The 14,597-nt window shown below is 42.0% G+C and overlaps 1 protein-coding gene across 2 annotated transcripts in view; it reads right to left on the bottom strand.

Annotated features, from left to right (window-relative positions):
- The window catches only part of LOC113545970 (probable ubiquitin carboxyl-terminal hydrolase FAF-X), a 51,255-nt gene that overhangs the window by 21,162 nt on the left and 15,496 nt on the right, over positions 1 to 14,597 (bottom strand). For both annotated transcript variants that reach the window (XM_053227695.1, XM_053227699.1), the window contains exons 2-15: positions 13,456 to 13,733; positions 13,031 to 13,182; positions 11,024 to 11,103; positions 10,785 to 10,897; positions 10,412 to 10,630; positions 10,135 to 10,250; positions 9,794 to 10,045; positions 9,515 to 9,653; positions 9,081 to 9,233; positions 6,604 to 6,708; positions 5,286 to 5,492; positions 4,997 to 5,133; positions 1,105 to 1,238; positions 855 to 942 (exon numbers count right to left, since the gene is read on the bottom strand). In XM_053227695.1, the coding sequence (XP_053083670.1) occupies positions 855 to 942; positions 1,105 to 1,238; positions 4,997 to 5,133; positions 5,286 to 5,492; positions 6,604 to 6,708; positions 9,081 to 9,233; positions 9,515 to 9,653; positions 9,794 to 10,045; positions 10,135 to 10,250; positions 10,412 to 10,630; positions 10,785 to 10,897; positions 11,024 to 11,103; positions 13,031 to 13,182; positions 13,456 to 13,578 (2,018 nt within the window). In that variant the 5' untranslated portion in view covers positions 13,579 to 13,733. The remainder of the gene's footprint in view (positions 1 to 854; positions 943 to 1,104; positions 1,239 to 4,996; positions 5,134 to 5,285; positions 5,493 to 6,603; positions 6,709 to 9,080; positions 9,234 to 9,514; positions 9,654 to 9,793; positions 10,046 to 10,134; positions 10,251 to 10,411; positions 10,631 to 10,784; positions 10,898 to 11,023; positions 11,104 to 13,030; positions 13,183 to 13,455; positions 13,734 to 14,597) is intronic.

The raw sequence follows: 14,597 nt of genomic DNA, 5'->3' as shown, positions 1-14,597 counted from the left end.
CACACAAAGTTCAGAAATCTAACCAATGGCACTGTAAAGGCGTAGCATATAAAATAGCAAGACTTCACTTGCAACTTCACTTGGACACCTGACCATCACACCCATATTTGGGCCTTCCCAAACTGTTGCCACAAAATTGGAAGCACACATTTGTATAGGATATCTTTGCATGCTGAAGCATTACACTTTCCCTTCACTGAAACGAAGAGGCCCAAGTCTGCTCCAGCATGACAATGCCCCAGTGCACACAGCGAGCTGCATAAAGTCATGGTTTGCCAAGGCTGGTGTGGAAGAACTCAAGTGGCCTGCACAGAGCCCTGACCTCAACCCTACTGAACACATTGAACTGGAACACTGACTGCGCCCCAGACCTTCTCGCCTGACATTATTAACTGACCTCAGTAATGCTCTTGAGGCTGAAAGGACACAAGTCCCCACACTGCAAAATCTAGTGGAAAGCCTTCCCAAAACACTGAAAGTTATTATAACACCAAAAGAGGGAACTAAATCTGGAATGGGATGTTCAAAAACCACATGCAGGTGTGATGGTCAGGTGTCCACAAACTTTGGCCATATAGTTTATATTTATGCAGCCAGATTTTTGGGTTGTTTTATAATAACCCAATAATATTTACCAAAAGAAACACACACAAAAACAGTACCTTTTTAATCAAACAGACATTTCAATATTTTAGCATGTCTAAGTTTAATGTCTAACAATGAGTGAACATTGATACCTTTCTATCATTTTGGTAACATGATTGAATTACATTTGTACAAGCATAGGTTTAGACCTGAATAAATTAACTGGGTTTATTTAAGCTTAAATAGGTATAGAAGAGGCCATTTCTGACCTCAGGAAGTTGAGTCTCTCCTGGACTTCTTGCACATGGCTGTAGCGGCTGCCCACGCGAACTGTCTGAGGGTCAAAACCTTGATGCTCTGTAAACCACACAGTTTTAGAACCAAAGTTTTGTCATGGAAGTTACACATGCACACAAACACTGTCTTCCAATGCAAGAAATGTTTAAAATAAGTTACCCAACTATCTCCGACTATAAAAAATATCAAGCAAAAGCACATTTTTGCAGTCACTGCACATGCCTTTAGAGAATTGTCGCATGTTCTCCATGTAAGCAGACAGGTTCTCTGCCACCAGTGTGACCAGTGCATGGTTGTGCTGCAGCTGGTTGATCAAGTCATGTCGGTAGAACACATGAGGACTCCGCTGCGTCTGGCTGTCAGGGTGAACACAAACATGCAGACACACTATGAAGAATACTCTATAAAAGCAGAGTAAACACAAGTGACTAGAAATTCAAATGAAATCTGTAATCATATAACATTTACAGGGATCCCACTCTTTTTTAAGACATCACTTTAAAGGAAGTATCAGGAATCGTCGATAGATTCCAACTATCGTGATAGCTATTAAGTTGGATGATTTAAATGTCTGCGGAAACAAGTACTCTCTGCCGCTTTAGGTGAACAAAAATAGTGTGTTGAACTCTGTCATGTGTGTTTCCCTTTCACCTATTTTGTATTCTATACTCACCATCCACCTTAATAGGACCACCTGTACACCTGCTCATTCATGTAGTTATCCAATCAGTCAATCATGTGGCAGCAGCACAATACATAAAATCATGCAGATAAAGGTCAAGAACTTCAGTTAATGTTCACATCAAACATCAGCATGGGGAAAAGTGTGGTCTCTGTGACTCTGTGACTGTGTGGTTGTTGGTGCCAGATGGGCTGGTTTGAGTATTTCAGAAAATGTTGATCCCCTGGTAATTTTACATACTATGGTCTCTAGAGTTTACTCAAAATGGTGCAAAAAACAAAAAACATATGGTCTAAACTGACAGAAAGTCTATAGTAACTTAAATAAGCTCTCTTTACAACCGTCGTGAGCAGGAAAGCATTCTCAGAACGCACAACACATCAAATCTTGAGGTGGATGTAGCCCATCCTATATCAGGCCCTCCTCCAGCTGCGGCAAGACCAGGAGCAGCGCATCCAGGCCCTGCTTGAAGCCCAGGTGGAGGACCAGCAGGTGCTTCAGAGCCTGGTCCAGCAGGTGGGTACTCCAGCAGCAGCCCCAGTGGCCACTGCTGCCCACATAACCCTAGCAAAGATGGGACTACAAGACAACCCGGAAGCATTCCTGGAGTTGTTTGAGCGTGGCGGAAGCGCGGGGCTGGCCCGACTCCCAGTGGGTGTCCCGCGTACTGCCACTCCTGTTCGGGGAACCTCAGCCTGCTGGAGTACCCGGACGATAAAGCTGCCCAAACCTGTGCTTTCCCTCCCCTCCCCCATGTCTGTCTCTTCTCTTCCTCAGGTGGGTGAATCCAGGGCTGCAGGTGTGGAAGTAAAGCCTTGGCCAGTGTACTGGCATTGCTGGGAGCCCGGGCATTTCCAGGACCAATGGCACGTGATGGAGGTGGGGGCATTGGTCAGGATCCCCGAGGCACTGCAGGCCGCCCCAAATTGTGCTGGGACGTACCGTATACCGGTGAGTGTTTATACGACACACTGGTGGATTCAGTGCTGTAACCAGACCTCAATTCACCAATGCTTCGTTCAAGAGGAAATCCACGTTTGGTGAGGTGTGTGCATGGGGTTGTTCATGAATATCCACTGGTGCCAGTCATCGTTAAATTCCGGGGGCAAAAACATATAGTGGAGGCGGGGGTTAGTCCTCGCCTTACCCATCCACTAATCCTGGGGACAAATTGGCCCGGGTTTCAGACATTAGCAAAGGAAATGTATGTGGATGGGTCCTGCAATAGTGAGAGACAGCGTGGAATGTGCACAGCATCAGTTGATGGTGCTGGGGCCTTCAACATCCGCTCCACGTAAGAGGGACACAGAGAATGGGGAGGGCTCTGCCCCTCCATTTTTGGCAGGGATTCCCCTCAGGGATTTCCCCTTGGAGTAGTCACATGACGAGACCCTAAAGCATGCCTTTGACCAAGTGAGAGTAATCGATGGTCAGTGAGAACAGCCCAATGTTGCACTATCCCACCCCTATTGTTCAATTATTAAAGATAGATTATACTGAGTGACTCAGGACACTCAAACACAAGAAGAAACGACCCAGTTGTTGGTCCCAAAGAGCTGCCGGGAATTGTTATTCCAGGCAGCCCACCATAATCCAATGGCGGGGAACTTATGACAGGAAAAAGCATTGCACCGACTCATGGCCCATTTCTATTGGCCGGGCATTCGCGGTGATGTTCGCATGTGGTGTGAGGCATGTCGTGAATGTCAGCTGGTGAATCCGCTGGCCATCCCAAAAGCACCATTACCACTTCCAGAAGAGATCCTGACTGATCAGGACATGTCTTTTATGGCATGGACACTTCGCAAACTGTACAAATTATTGGGGATTAAATCAACTTGCACCAGCATGTACCACCGGCAGACGGATGGGCTGGTCGAATGATTTAATCAAATGCTGAAGAACATTTGTAAGATTTGTAAGTTCACTCATGATGATGCTCAGAATGGGGATAAGTGGCCACTGTTATTTGCAGTGTGAGAGGTCCCGCAAGCCTCCGTGGGGTATTCCTCATTTGAGTTATTGTACAGGCGTAAGCCTTGCGCCGTCCTAGACTTAATTAGTGAAAATTGGGAGGAGGGACCTTCTAACAGCAAAAATGAAATTCAGTACGATCTGAGAGCAAAACACCACACATTGAGTCACATAACACAGGAGAATTTGTTACGGCGCAAGAACATCAATCCCAAATGTATGTATAACGGGGTACTGGGCTACGGGAATTTGCACCGGGAGATAAAGTGCTCGTATTATTACCCACATCAAGCTCAAAATTGCTTGCCAAGTGGCAAGCGCCCTTCAAGGTCACACGGCGAGTTGGGACGTCGACTATGAGGTAAGGCGAACAGGTAGAGGAGGGTGGAGTCGGAGAAGGTGAGCGGTAAGGAGTACAAACCTTTGGGAAATCTTGCTCATCAGTGTTCTGTGTTTCATCAGTGTTCTGTGTGAACGGTGACTAGGATAAAGGAGGGACAGACAAGCACCTCAAGAGGGAGAGAGCAGACTAGCACAGAGCCAGGTGTGTGCGTGTGTGTGTTTAGTGCGCTGAAAAATGAAAGTGAAATTAAAGAGCCCTTCTGAATTGTCCTCAGCCTGCCTCCCGTTTCCTCATGTCTGACCCAATGCAGTAGAAGTGATACAATCTTTGTTAATTAAAGATAAATAAGATAACTGACATAACTTTAAACTTTAATAGAGATATCTGGAATTCATCTTTAAGATAGTCAAAATTAAATTGTAGATATATGAAAGATCAAAATTCTTCAGCTTCACATACAGTATAAAATAACAGCAACAGCAAGTGTAACAATTGTTATTCTGTGCCCAACATTTATTTCTCCAGTTTTACCCATTCTTACTGAACCGCAAACCAAGCTGCTAGCTACAGCTATGCTCACAACAAGCTGCAGTGCTGACACAGTAACTCAAAGAAAACCATGATAGCAAGGTAAGCTCAGGACAAGCTGCACTTTAGGCAAACTGGTAAAAAATTGCTCCCGTCTGATGGGGACTACAAGCAATTTTTGTTCAACATCTGAAGGCCACTTAACATTCCAGGACAGCACAGGATTTTCCAAGACATTTTGCTTCTGTGTTTCCATGTGTTTTCCATGACTAGAAACTTAGTCAACAATTTTCCAGGTTTTCCAGGACATGTGGGAATCCTGCATTTATTCTAAGTGCTATTAAGAAGATTGGCTTCAGGTGGGGTCTATTGCAAAATATGCTGTGCTCTAAATTCTACGTACATTTCAGCCAAAACTGCATGCAACAAATGAAAGTGTCTGACTTGGCAAGTCTACCCAATGAAACAAATTACACTTTTTACAACCAATAGGCACAACTTAAGTTACAGACACAGTGAAAACTCATAGTGCATTATCCTTTCTCGCAGAGGTATTATTATAAAATTAAAAAATGCTGCTGACTGACCTGAGATTCTGAGGGGCCTCTCCAAACAGGCTGCAGATCTCTCGGATCTGTTTTAATGCTGGGATCACCCACTTATCATTGGTTCGCAGTTCTTCAATGAAACGGTCTATCCACTGAATCTTCTGCGTGTCCCGATCCTATAGAGATGTGAAAGAAAAGGATGGGGTCAATGTGAACAAATAGAAGAAAATATTTAAAGGTGTCTTTGGTAATATCACACATTATCAACTGTTATTAATTGGCTGATAAACAGAAATTAGTGGGGAATTTGAGTAATTTATGAAGATACCTGGGAACAACTGTAGTCCAAAATCTTAATATGGGCACTTAGGGCCTGATCCATAATGTCGACAGGGACATCGTCACTGTGTGCCAGGTTCCACAGCAGGTTAAGCACCTTGTGAGCCATCACACCATCCTTGTCGTCCTCTGCCAGGCGGCGGATCAACTCCAGCAGCTTCTCCCTCTGCTTCTTACTTGCATTCGTCCAGCTTGCCTGTCAATAAAGAAAACAGGATTTGCTGCTGTAACCCTAACTAATATACAAAATAAACAAAATCAACAATATTTCTTAATCAGTTTGCAGTAAGACCTTAAATTTGAGCACTTAATGAGGAAATACTTAAAAAGTTTAGAAAAAACTCTTTTTAGTTGTCGTCTTGGGTATGACGCTACAAGCTACAACTGGATTTGGGGATCTTCTCCCATTCGTCCCTTCAGAATCTCTCATGCTCTATCAGCACTTTTCAGGTCTCTCTAAAAATATTCAACCAATGTCCACTCAAAGACATTCACAGACTCATCTAGAATTTACTCCTGTAATGCCTTGTGTTTTGGTTAAAGTTAGAAGGTGAGCCTTCGCCTTAGCCTGAGGTCCTGAGCACTCTTAGAGACATACTTGAGGAATGCTCACGTGAGAAGTCATTTGCCTTTTCCTAAGGAGTGGCTACCATTAAGCCCTAACTGGTGTAGTGTTGCAGAGATGGCTGTCCTTCTGACAGGTTCTACTGCCCTAACCACCACTGATAAAAAGGTATACAGGTATTCTTAGTATGTGTTTACGTACACATCCAGAGAACTTTCATGAAGCAGCATGTGATGCAGTATTTGCAATAAAAGCCAATGTCATTCAGCCATCTTCTGTTTGCTTTTCTCACCTTGTACACATCAGACCTCATATATACCATATACCATATATCCACTTGTCCTCCAAAGCTCATCTCTTCTCCCTCGGCAAGTGTATTTTTTAACACTAGTCTATTCATGAATATCCGCTAGTGCCATTCAGTATAAATTTCCAGAGCCAAAAGCATAGCATCAGTTAGCCTGCGCCTCATCCATCCACTGATTCTGAGGACAAATTTGTCAAAATTGCAAGTGCTGTTAAAGGGAATGCGTGTGGATGAATGTTGCATTGGTGTACCAGGGTGTGGGATATGTGTAGCTCTCACTGGATAGGTGGAGCTGGGGCTATCAGTGGCCGATTCCAGAAGGTGATCTAAACACTTTCTAAATGCACTGTCTATAGAGAACACTTGGTTTTTTATATAGACATCATCTACACACTGTAATGATCTTATATTTGTTCTAACTTCAGCGTTTCTGACCTTGAAGCAGTCAAACAGGTAGTCAAGCTGCTCTGGTGAGAAATCCCAGGCCAACTTAGCCAACAGGTCATGGACATTCTTCACAATGGCCTCATGCTTACCAGCCTAAAATGACAAGATACAAGAAAAGACTTCTGGTAATTAAGTTCTCTAATATTGGGTCTCATTTATCAATCTTTTAGTAAAGTTGTGTGTAAATATTTGCGTAAGCCAAACCAAACTAAAATTTCAGCCAGATTTACAAAGTTTCAGAAACACTGATTTTCTTCATACTCGTGTGCGAATGCTGATAAATGCCAATCACCCATAAATTAACAGGCACATGCACAGCACAGCTGATTTGCATTTAGTGACACCCACAAAACTCCATAAAACTCCATAAAAGGCAAAGCTCAGCCAGCTGAAATGACAAGGCAAAAAAAAAGAGACTCTCAAAGGTATTAGTGAAAGTGAAACCAAGTTATGCAAAGTTATGACTTAGGTCTATGCCAATAAAAATATATTATTCAAAAGGTAACACTACCTGGAAGTACCCAAATTATGGAAAAGGTGAATTAGATGTGAATTATGTGAAATGAAAAGAAAAAAATTTATATATTCATATTATATTATATATATACACACACATACACACACACACCGATCAGCCATAACATTAAAACCACCTGTTTTTTTTCATGTACCTCCCCAACAAAACAGCTCTGACCCATCGAGGCATGGACTCCACAAGACCTCTGAAGGTGTGCTGCTGTTTCTGGCACCAAGACATTAGCAGCAGATTCTTTAAGTCCTGGAAGTTGCAAGGTGGGGCCTCCATGGATCAGACTTGTTTGTCCAGCACATTCCACAGATGCTCTATCATATTGAGATCTGGGGAATTTTTAGGCCCAGTCATCACCTGGAACTCTTCGTCATGTTCCTCAAACCATTCCTGAACTGCATTGTGGCAGGGAACTTTATTCTGCTGAAACAGGCCACTGCCATTAGGGAATCCCCTTGCCATGAAGGAGTGTACTTGGTCTGCAACAATGTTTAGGTAAGTGGTACGTCTCAAAGTAACATCCACAAGAATGCCAGGACCCAAGGTTTACCAGCAGAACATTGCCCAGAGCATCACACTGCCTCCATCGCTTTACCTTTTCCCATAGGATGTAAAAGAAAACATGATTCATCAGACCAGGCCACCTTATTCCATTGCTCCATGGTCCAGTTTTGATGCTCACGTGCCCATTGTAGGCTCTTTCAACAGTGGATAGGGGTCAGCTTGGTCACTCTTCCCGGTCTGTGGCTACGCAGCAAGCTGCGAAGCACTGTGTGTTCCGACACCTTTCTTTCATAGCCAGCATTAACTTTTTCAGCAATTTGTTCTACAGCAACTCTTCTGTGGGATCAGGCCAGAAAGGCTAACCTTCGCTCCCCACGCACATCAGTGAGCCTTGAGCGCCCTTGACCCTGTTGCCAGTTCACCGGTTGTCCTTCCTTGGACCACTTTTAGTAGGTACTAACCACTGCATACCGGGAACACCCCACAAGACCTGCCGTTGTGGAGATGCTCCGACCCAGTCGTCTAGCCATCACAATTGGGCCACTCAGATCCTCACGCTTGCCCATTTTTCCTGCTTCCAACACATCAACTTCGAGAACTGACTGTTCACTTGCTGCCTAATATATCCCACCCCTTGACAGGTGCCAGTGTAACAAGATAATCAATGTTATTCATGTCACCTGTCAGTAGTTTTAATATTATGGCTGATCGGTGTATGTATGTGTGTGTGTATATTTATATAACAGGCCATGTTAGAAACGCGGAAGGGCATGTGTCCAAAGGAAGCAAATGGTTCGCAGCACATTAGGCAGTAGGCCTATATGGCACATTGAGACATACCAGATCGGTCACATAGTGCTTTCTTTAATGAAGTGTTGCACAACATTAAAAGACGGCACAGCAAACGGAATTGACTTATACACCACTTGAGCCCACTGTCATTTTATAAAGCAGCATTCTTAATTGAATTACTGGTCAAATTTGTCTTTATTTATGTTGGCTTGTTTTCTTTATGCTTTTTTTCATATTTAATATTTCTTCAGTTAATGCCATTAACGTGAAACGACTAGGTTTCACAAAAAGTTCATTAAATTTCTGTAACTAAATTCTAAAAGCTATTTAAACTTGACAGTGTAATCCATATATAAAAGTGCATTAACTCATCAAAATTTACATGATTTGAAGCCAATCAAACAAGGTTTACACGAGTTATTCTTCTTTTGCACAAATTTACACACACTCAGTAGCACAAGTAGAATACTAACATTTTTCTGAAATCATGAGATTTTCATGAATAACAAATTTCTTGTCTAAATGCTCCTATGAACGATTTCCAAAATATATCTGTTCGTATCCAGCTTGATAAATGAGACCCATTGTTGTCACTCCACTGCTCTGTAATTGAGCTAAATTCAAGTCATTGTAGCTGTACCTGTGCAGCCCAGATGTTGTCCAGGTCCTGTAAAGTAAGTGCTTTTTCTTTTATTACAAAGCGCAATATCTTCTCTAGTTTCTCCACATACTGAGGCTGGTGCAGGCTGTCCCTCAGAACAATAGACAGAATGTTATTCTGCTGAATCCATTCCTAAAAATGAGGGATGAAGAAAGAGAAGGTTATTCAGAACACAACTGCTGGTGCAATTAAGGTGCAAGCTAGCTATAAAAAAAAAAAAAAAAGGATAAAAGAATGAGCAGAGCACAGCCCATAATCATTTGCCACAGTTAGTATATATTTAATGAGGTATTTTAATAGTAAATACATACTTTAAAAATAAGCTAAAAATAAAATTAGCCAAAAATATTATGAGAATTTTCGGTTTTCACTCACAGTCAAGTATCAATAATAATCATGAAGTATTCTCTTACCGCCATCCGTTCAGCAGTGAGCCACTCCTCATCCTCTGGGTTGCCATGGCGATGGGTGTAATATGAAACACTTGAGATCACCTTGTTCACTTCATTTAGTGCATTCATTTTTCCATTAAAAGAAGAAATTTGCAATAACCTGAAAATGCCAAATGATTTATTTGTATGTATTTGATTTAAGCAACTTTCTTTTAGAATGCAAACGGAATAGTAAATTACAATTGTTATTGCCAAACTGAGCCATTAACAAACCTAATGTTGCCTGTTAAGGTCACTCACCTAAGGATCATTTTTAACCTAAAGATTTCTAAGTTCTTGACCGTTTCTTCTTGGCCTGGTAATCGCGATGCCAGGTTCTTCAAGGACTTGATTATCATAGAAAGAGCATCATTTTTGGCCTCATTCTTGGCTTCCTTCTTAAGTTCTTCATCTGTGAGATTCTCCAGAAACTGTGGAACCATTTCTATCACAGGCAAGAAGAACTTCTTCACTGTGTGCAATGTCAAAAACTCATAACACTGCCCAAATGGCCTGTAAGAAAGAAAAAAAAAAAACTAAACTATTACTCCATCCATTGACAATATCTATGAGACATCTTTCTGTAGAGACAGACATCTTACTTTATGAGAGCTGCAATAATCTGCACATTAAGAGTCTGACCGCTCATGAAACGATCATGAAGGATCTGGAACCCCCCAAGTGTGCCAAATTTATTTATAAGGTCCACCAGCCAGCCCTGGGCAGAAAGAAAGACAGACAGTAAAATGAAAAAAGGAGAAGTGCAGAAATGAGGAAAAAGTTATACCTTTCATCATTACACTCGTAGAGTATTGGGACACATCTAAGTGCTGCCTGCAGCAACCGATGGAGGAAAGCAGAACTAAAGGTTGAACTTACTTTAGGTGAACGAGGGTCTGGTGGGCGTGCGAAGAGCTCATCATCAGCGAGCTGGGGACCAGCAGGTACACTCTCAGATGGGCGTGTTCCATTGTAGATGTGAAACTTGCAGTGGGGGTTGGTTGCCATGGCTAGGAGCTCAAGCAATGGAAACCAATCTTGAGACAGCTTGACCACACATAGCTCCACCAGCCGATGTGTGTTATTGATGATACATCTCTGTGGAGGGCAATCGATAGCGGAGCATAGACAGTAGATAACAACATCAGTAGGATACCACTTTGTCCAGGTGCAAAAAAGGTTGAAGCGTCTCATGATTTCACTGAGTAAACAATTCAATGGTCTATTATAACGCCTAAAGCATTCTACTTACATGAATTTCAAACTTCCAACCACTCACTGCTTCATCTGTCAGAATTTTTGTGAATGAGATTGTCAGGCCATCTCGAAAAAACCTCTGACATGCCTCACACTTCACATCGAGCCCTTCAGGGAAAAAAATAAAAAAATAAAACACAGCACAAATACCTTTCAGAATCCAAACCGCACCCGGGTTCATATGTAATACAGCTTGAATTTGTTATTATTAGTATTACTAGAATTCCTTCTTACCCTTTTTACTTAGATCTATAGCAGCTTCAAGTAGAACTTCTAGCTCCCCCTTTGGCAAGACTGGAACCACCCAGCGAGGCCTAAAATATTGATGACAAAATAGTATTACAATAAATGACTATATTTACTATAATACATTACACTAATGAATACTTTTGCATATCATAATATAATAATTGTTTATACACAATACATTAACATTCTGCCAGACTTATTACTTGGTTTTATTTAATGAAAATATCATTTGTCAATCTATGCTAGTGAATGGGATCAGATATACTTGGTAAAACCAAAATAAATAATCTATGATCATTTATAGAATATAGTGTCTCAGGACCAAAGATAATCAGTCATGGTGGTAAGCAATCCTTTCACCATGGACCTTTGTATAGATGTAGCAATTACCTAGACCAGGGGTCTTATCCTCTAGGGGCTAGTGGGGCTGCAGGCTTTTATTCCAGCCAAATATATGCGAAAGGTCAAAGAATCCATAGTTAAGGCAAAAACATGCATTAACCAGCCACTTTATTGGGAACCCAATGGTAATACTGGGTAGGATACCCTGTGCTCTCAGAATAGCCTCAGTTCTTTGTGGCATGGATTCAGCATAGTTTTGGATGCATTCTTTATAATGTTATAAATATAAATAAATAAGTTGTAATGTTACGTTTATGTTGTGTATATGCCTGATTCATCTCATACGTGTATTGGATGCATTCGGGTGAGTCGGTTAACCCACTAGTAAAGCGCTTCAGTTTACACGTGTTGATTCACTGTTCAGCTTCAGCTCACGCGGATCAATCCCTGACATTATTCACTATGACTGGCTTATCTGAAACATTACAACTATTCTTTCTAGAGTTTTCTTCTTCAAATAACGTTGTTAGTGCATTGCTAACATCTTGCGTGTCATTTTTTCAATTTTAATTAAAATCAGTGCTAGTGCTTGCTACACTAAATGCGATTGCACAGTTTTTGCATTCAAATGTGCTTTTTTTTTTTTATCTTAAATTCGACAAATATTCGAAGTTTGATTTTTAATTCGACAGCCCTAGAGCAGATGAGAGGACAGAAGCAGCGTGAACGGCTAAAATGTTGGTGTGTCAGGAATCTCCCCCTCACACCAACTGCCATGTGCAGTTCAGTGTTTTGCCATCTGACTTTGCTGAGCCTTTTGTTTTATACTGTTATTCTCCAAGTTACTGACCTAGTTCCATTTCTCCTCTGTGTATTTTAGATTATCCCTGCTATTGCTGTTCGATGATTGACCTGTGCCTGCGTTCTGTTTACTGATCTTGTTCACTGATTTTGACTTGTCTGCTTGCTTCTCGATGCAAACTGCATTTGCATCGGTCTCTACTCACCGAACATGACATGGTGACATTCATTCTTATGTAAACAAATGTAAACACAATAGGCTATAACAAGGTCAGCAAAAATGATCGAGGTCATGTCCATATATCGTACGATAAGTCAATAATGTAATTATCGTGACAGGCCTATTCGTTGTCATGTTCATGGAACATGAGCTTTGTGACAAAGTGACATTATCATGTTGGAAGTAGTCATTATAAGATGCACATGGTCAGCAACAGTACTCATATAGGGTGTGGCATTCAATTCAAATTCAGATGCTCAATTAGTATTAAGAGGCCCAGGGTGTGGAAAAAAGAAAAACATTCCCCACACCATTACGCCACCCCCACCAGCCTGTACTGCTGACACAAGGCAGACTGGGTCTATGAATTCATTAACTGATTAACTGCAAGAATAAGCAGGTACACAGGTGTTCCTTTTAAAGTGATCAGTGAGTGTATGTGTACCTATCTACAATAAGTTTACCTAGCTAATACAGCGAGCTACCCTGGTCTCCACTGCTAGTCTCCACATCTGCAATAAGCAGAATTTTTTAACAAATTTTCCGTTTGACTTGGCTATCATCTTGCTATATTTGTCTCTGTACTGAAAAACTAGCTAGCATATGCTCCACATTAGAAGACCACAGACCGGTTGATCATATCGTCCAGCTTGGCCAGGTCTGTGTGGGGGAATGCTGGCTCCTCCTCTTCCTGTGCCTGCTGAGCATCACCCTGCCCCTGTCCCTGTCCCTCCAGAGGGCTCACTGGAGATGTCTCATTAGAAGAGTTGGGAGAAGGTGTCTACAAACACACAGATGTATATGAGACAGCAGAACAGACATAGATAAAAAAATAAAATAAACAGTAAATCAGTCCTTCTGATGCAAAGTGGGTTGTTCTAATCTTGGGTAAAGCTTATACAAATTTAGGGTTTTCCTCAAAACTATGCATTCGGATTTCATCGCTCCCCTCGAGTCTGAGCAAACTACGATGCAAAAGCTAACCTAGGGTCTTTAACACGTGCTACAGTCTCAGCACACATACCACAGTTTTCACAGACACACACACACACACCTGGTTCTGGGGTAGAGGGGCTTGACTCTGGCCATCCGGGGCTTGGCTCTGGCCATCCGGGGGTTGGCTTTGTCCCTGGTTGTCACTGTTCCCCATGGGGGAGCCCCGGGTGGTGGCTGTCATGCTGGGCACGGGGCAGATCTTTGCAATCTTGTCTGCTTATGTAGCAGGAGCAAGAGAAATCACTGCCTGGAGGGCAGTACTATGGAACCAGAAGCTGAAAGAGGAGGAGAGCAGCACCTGGAGCTTCGGCTGAGTTGCAGTGACCATTGCATAACCTGCAAGATACACGCAGATATGTGGATTTGTGTAAACGAAGAGACAAAGCATGCAGAGAGCGGCACAGATTCATACAGAGCACGCAAATTCCAATTGCACTTAACTCGCATACATTCATACAAATTCAGATAGATTAAAACACATCATCATTACCCATGATCCCATTGCAGTAGTCTGTGTTTCTAATCTGTTAACTCCCTTACCACTGAGAAAACTCTCTTCTAGCTTCAATCCCATGTTGAATGCACCGAAATGTGGTAAGATACGTCATTCACATCTCCATGTCTAGCAGACAAAACTGATGCTTTTTATATAGGGACAGAACATTTCAGTCATTCTAAGTCTTTCATAAGGCTAAACACACACATCCCACATCTTCCTATGTAGACAATATTGCTTTATTTAAGAGGCTAGGGGTGGACGTCGGAGGTGCGTATCATTCTAGTGAAGCGGGAACATGAATAATGCACTGCATTGCGCACACAATCAGAATGGAATTGAGAAAAGAGAAAAGCTGAAGTGGTGTCATATTGTGAGAGCAAAAAAAACTTGAATTGCTAAAAAAAAAAAGTTGTGTGATGAGAACGGCATCTCTTTTTTTGAAACTGGGAAAGTTTCACAATATCAGATGGTCTGCATGGAGGCATGACAAAGTGTTGAAAACATCAAGGCTGTTGCAACCAAACGCAACTGGCTACGAATGACGACAACAACCTGATCCATGACTGTCCAGAGCATTTTCAGCGTTTTCTGGCAAACATGCTTGACATTGGCAACAAAATGCAGGTTTCAGCAGAAAAAGCTGACCATTGGAGAATGTAAAGATGAGCAAATGCTAGCCATTGGACAGTTCACATTTTGCT

Source organism: Pangasianodon hypophthalmus, chromosome 2, assembly GCF_027358585.1.
Source record: "Pangasianodon hypophthalmus isolate fPanHyp1 chromosome 2, fPanHyp1.pri, whole genome shotgun sequence".
In the NCBI taxonomy this organism is placed as follows: Eukaryota; Metazoa; Chordata; class Actinopteri; order Siluriformes; family Pangasiidae; genus Pangasianodon; species Pangasianodon hypophthalmus.
The sequence above is the reverse complement of the archived record's forward strand: the minus strand, read 5'-3'. Positions and strand labels throughout refer to the sequence as shown.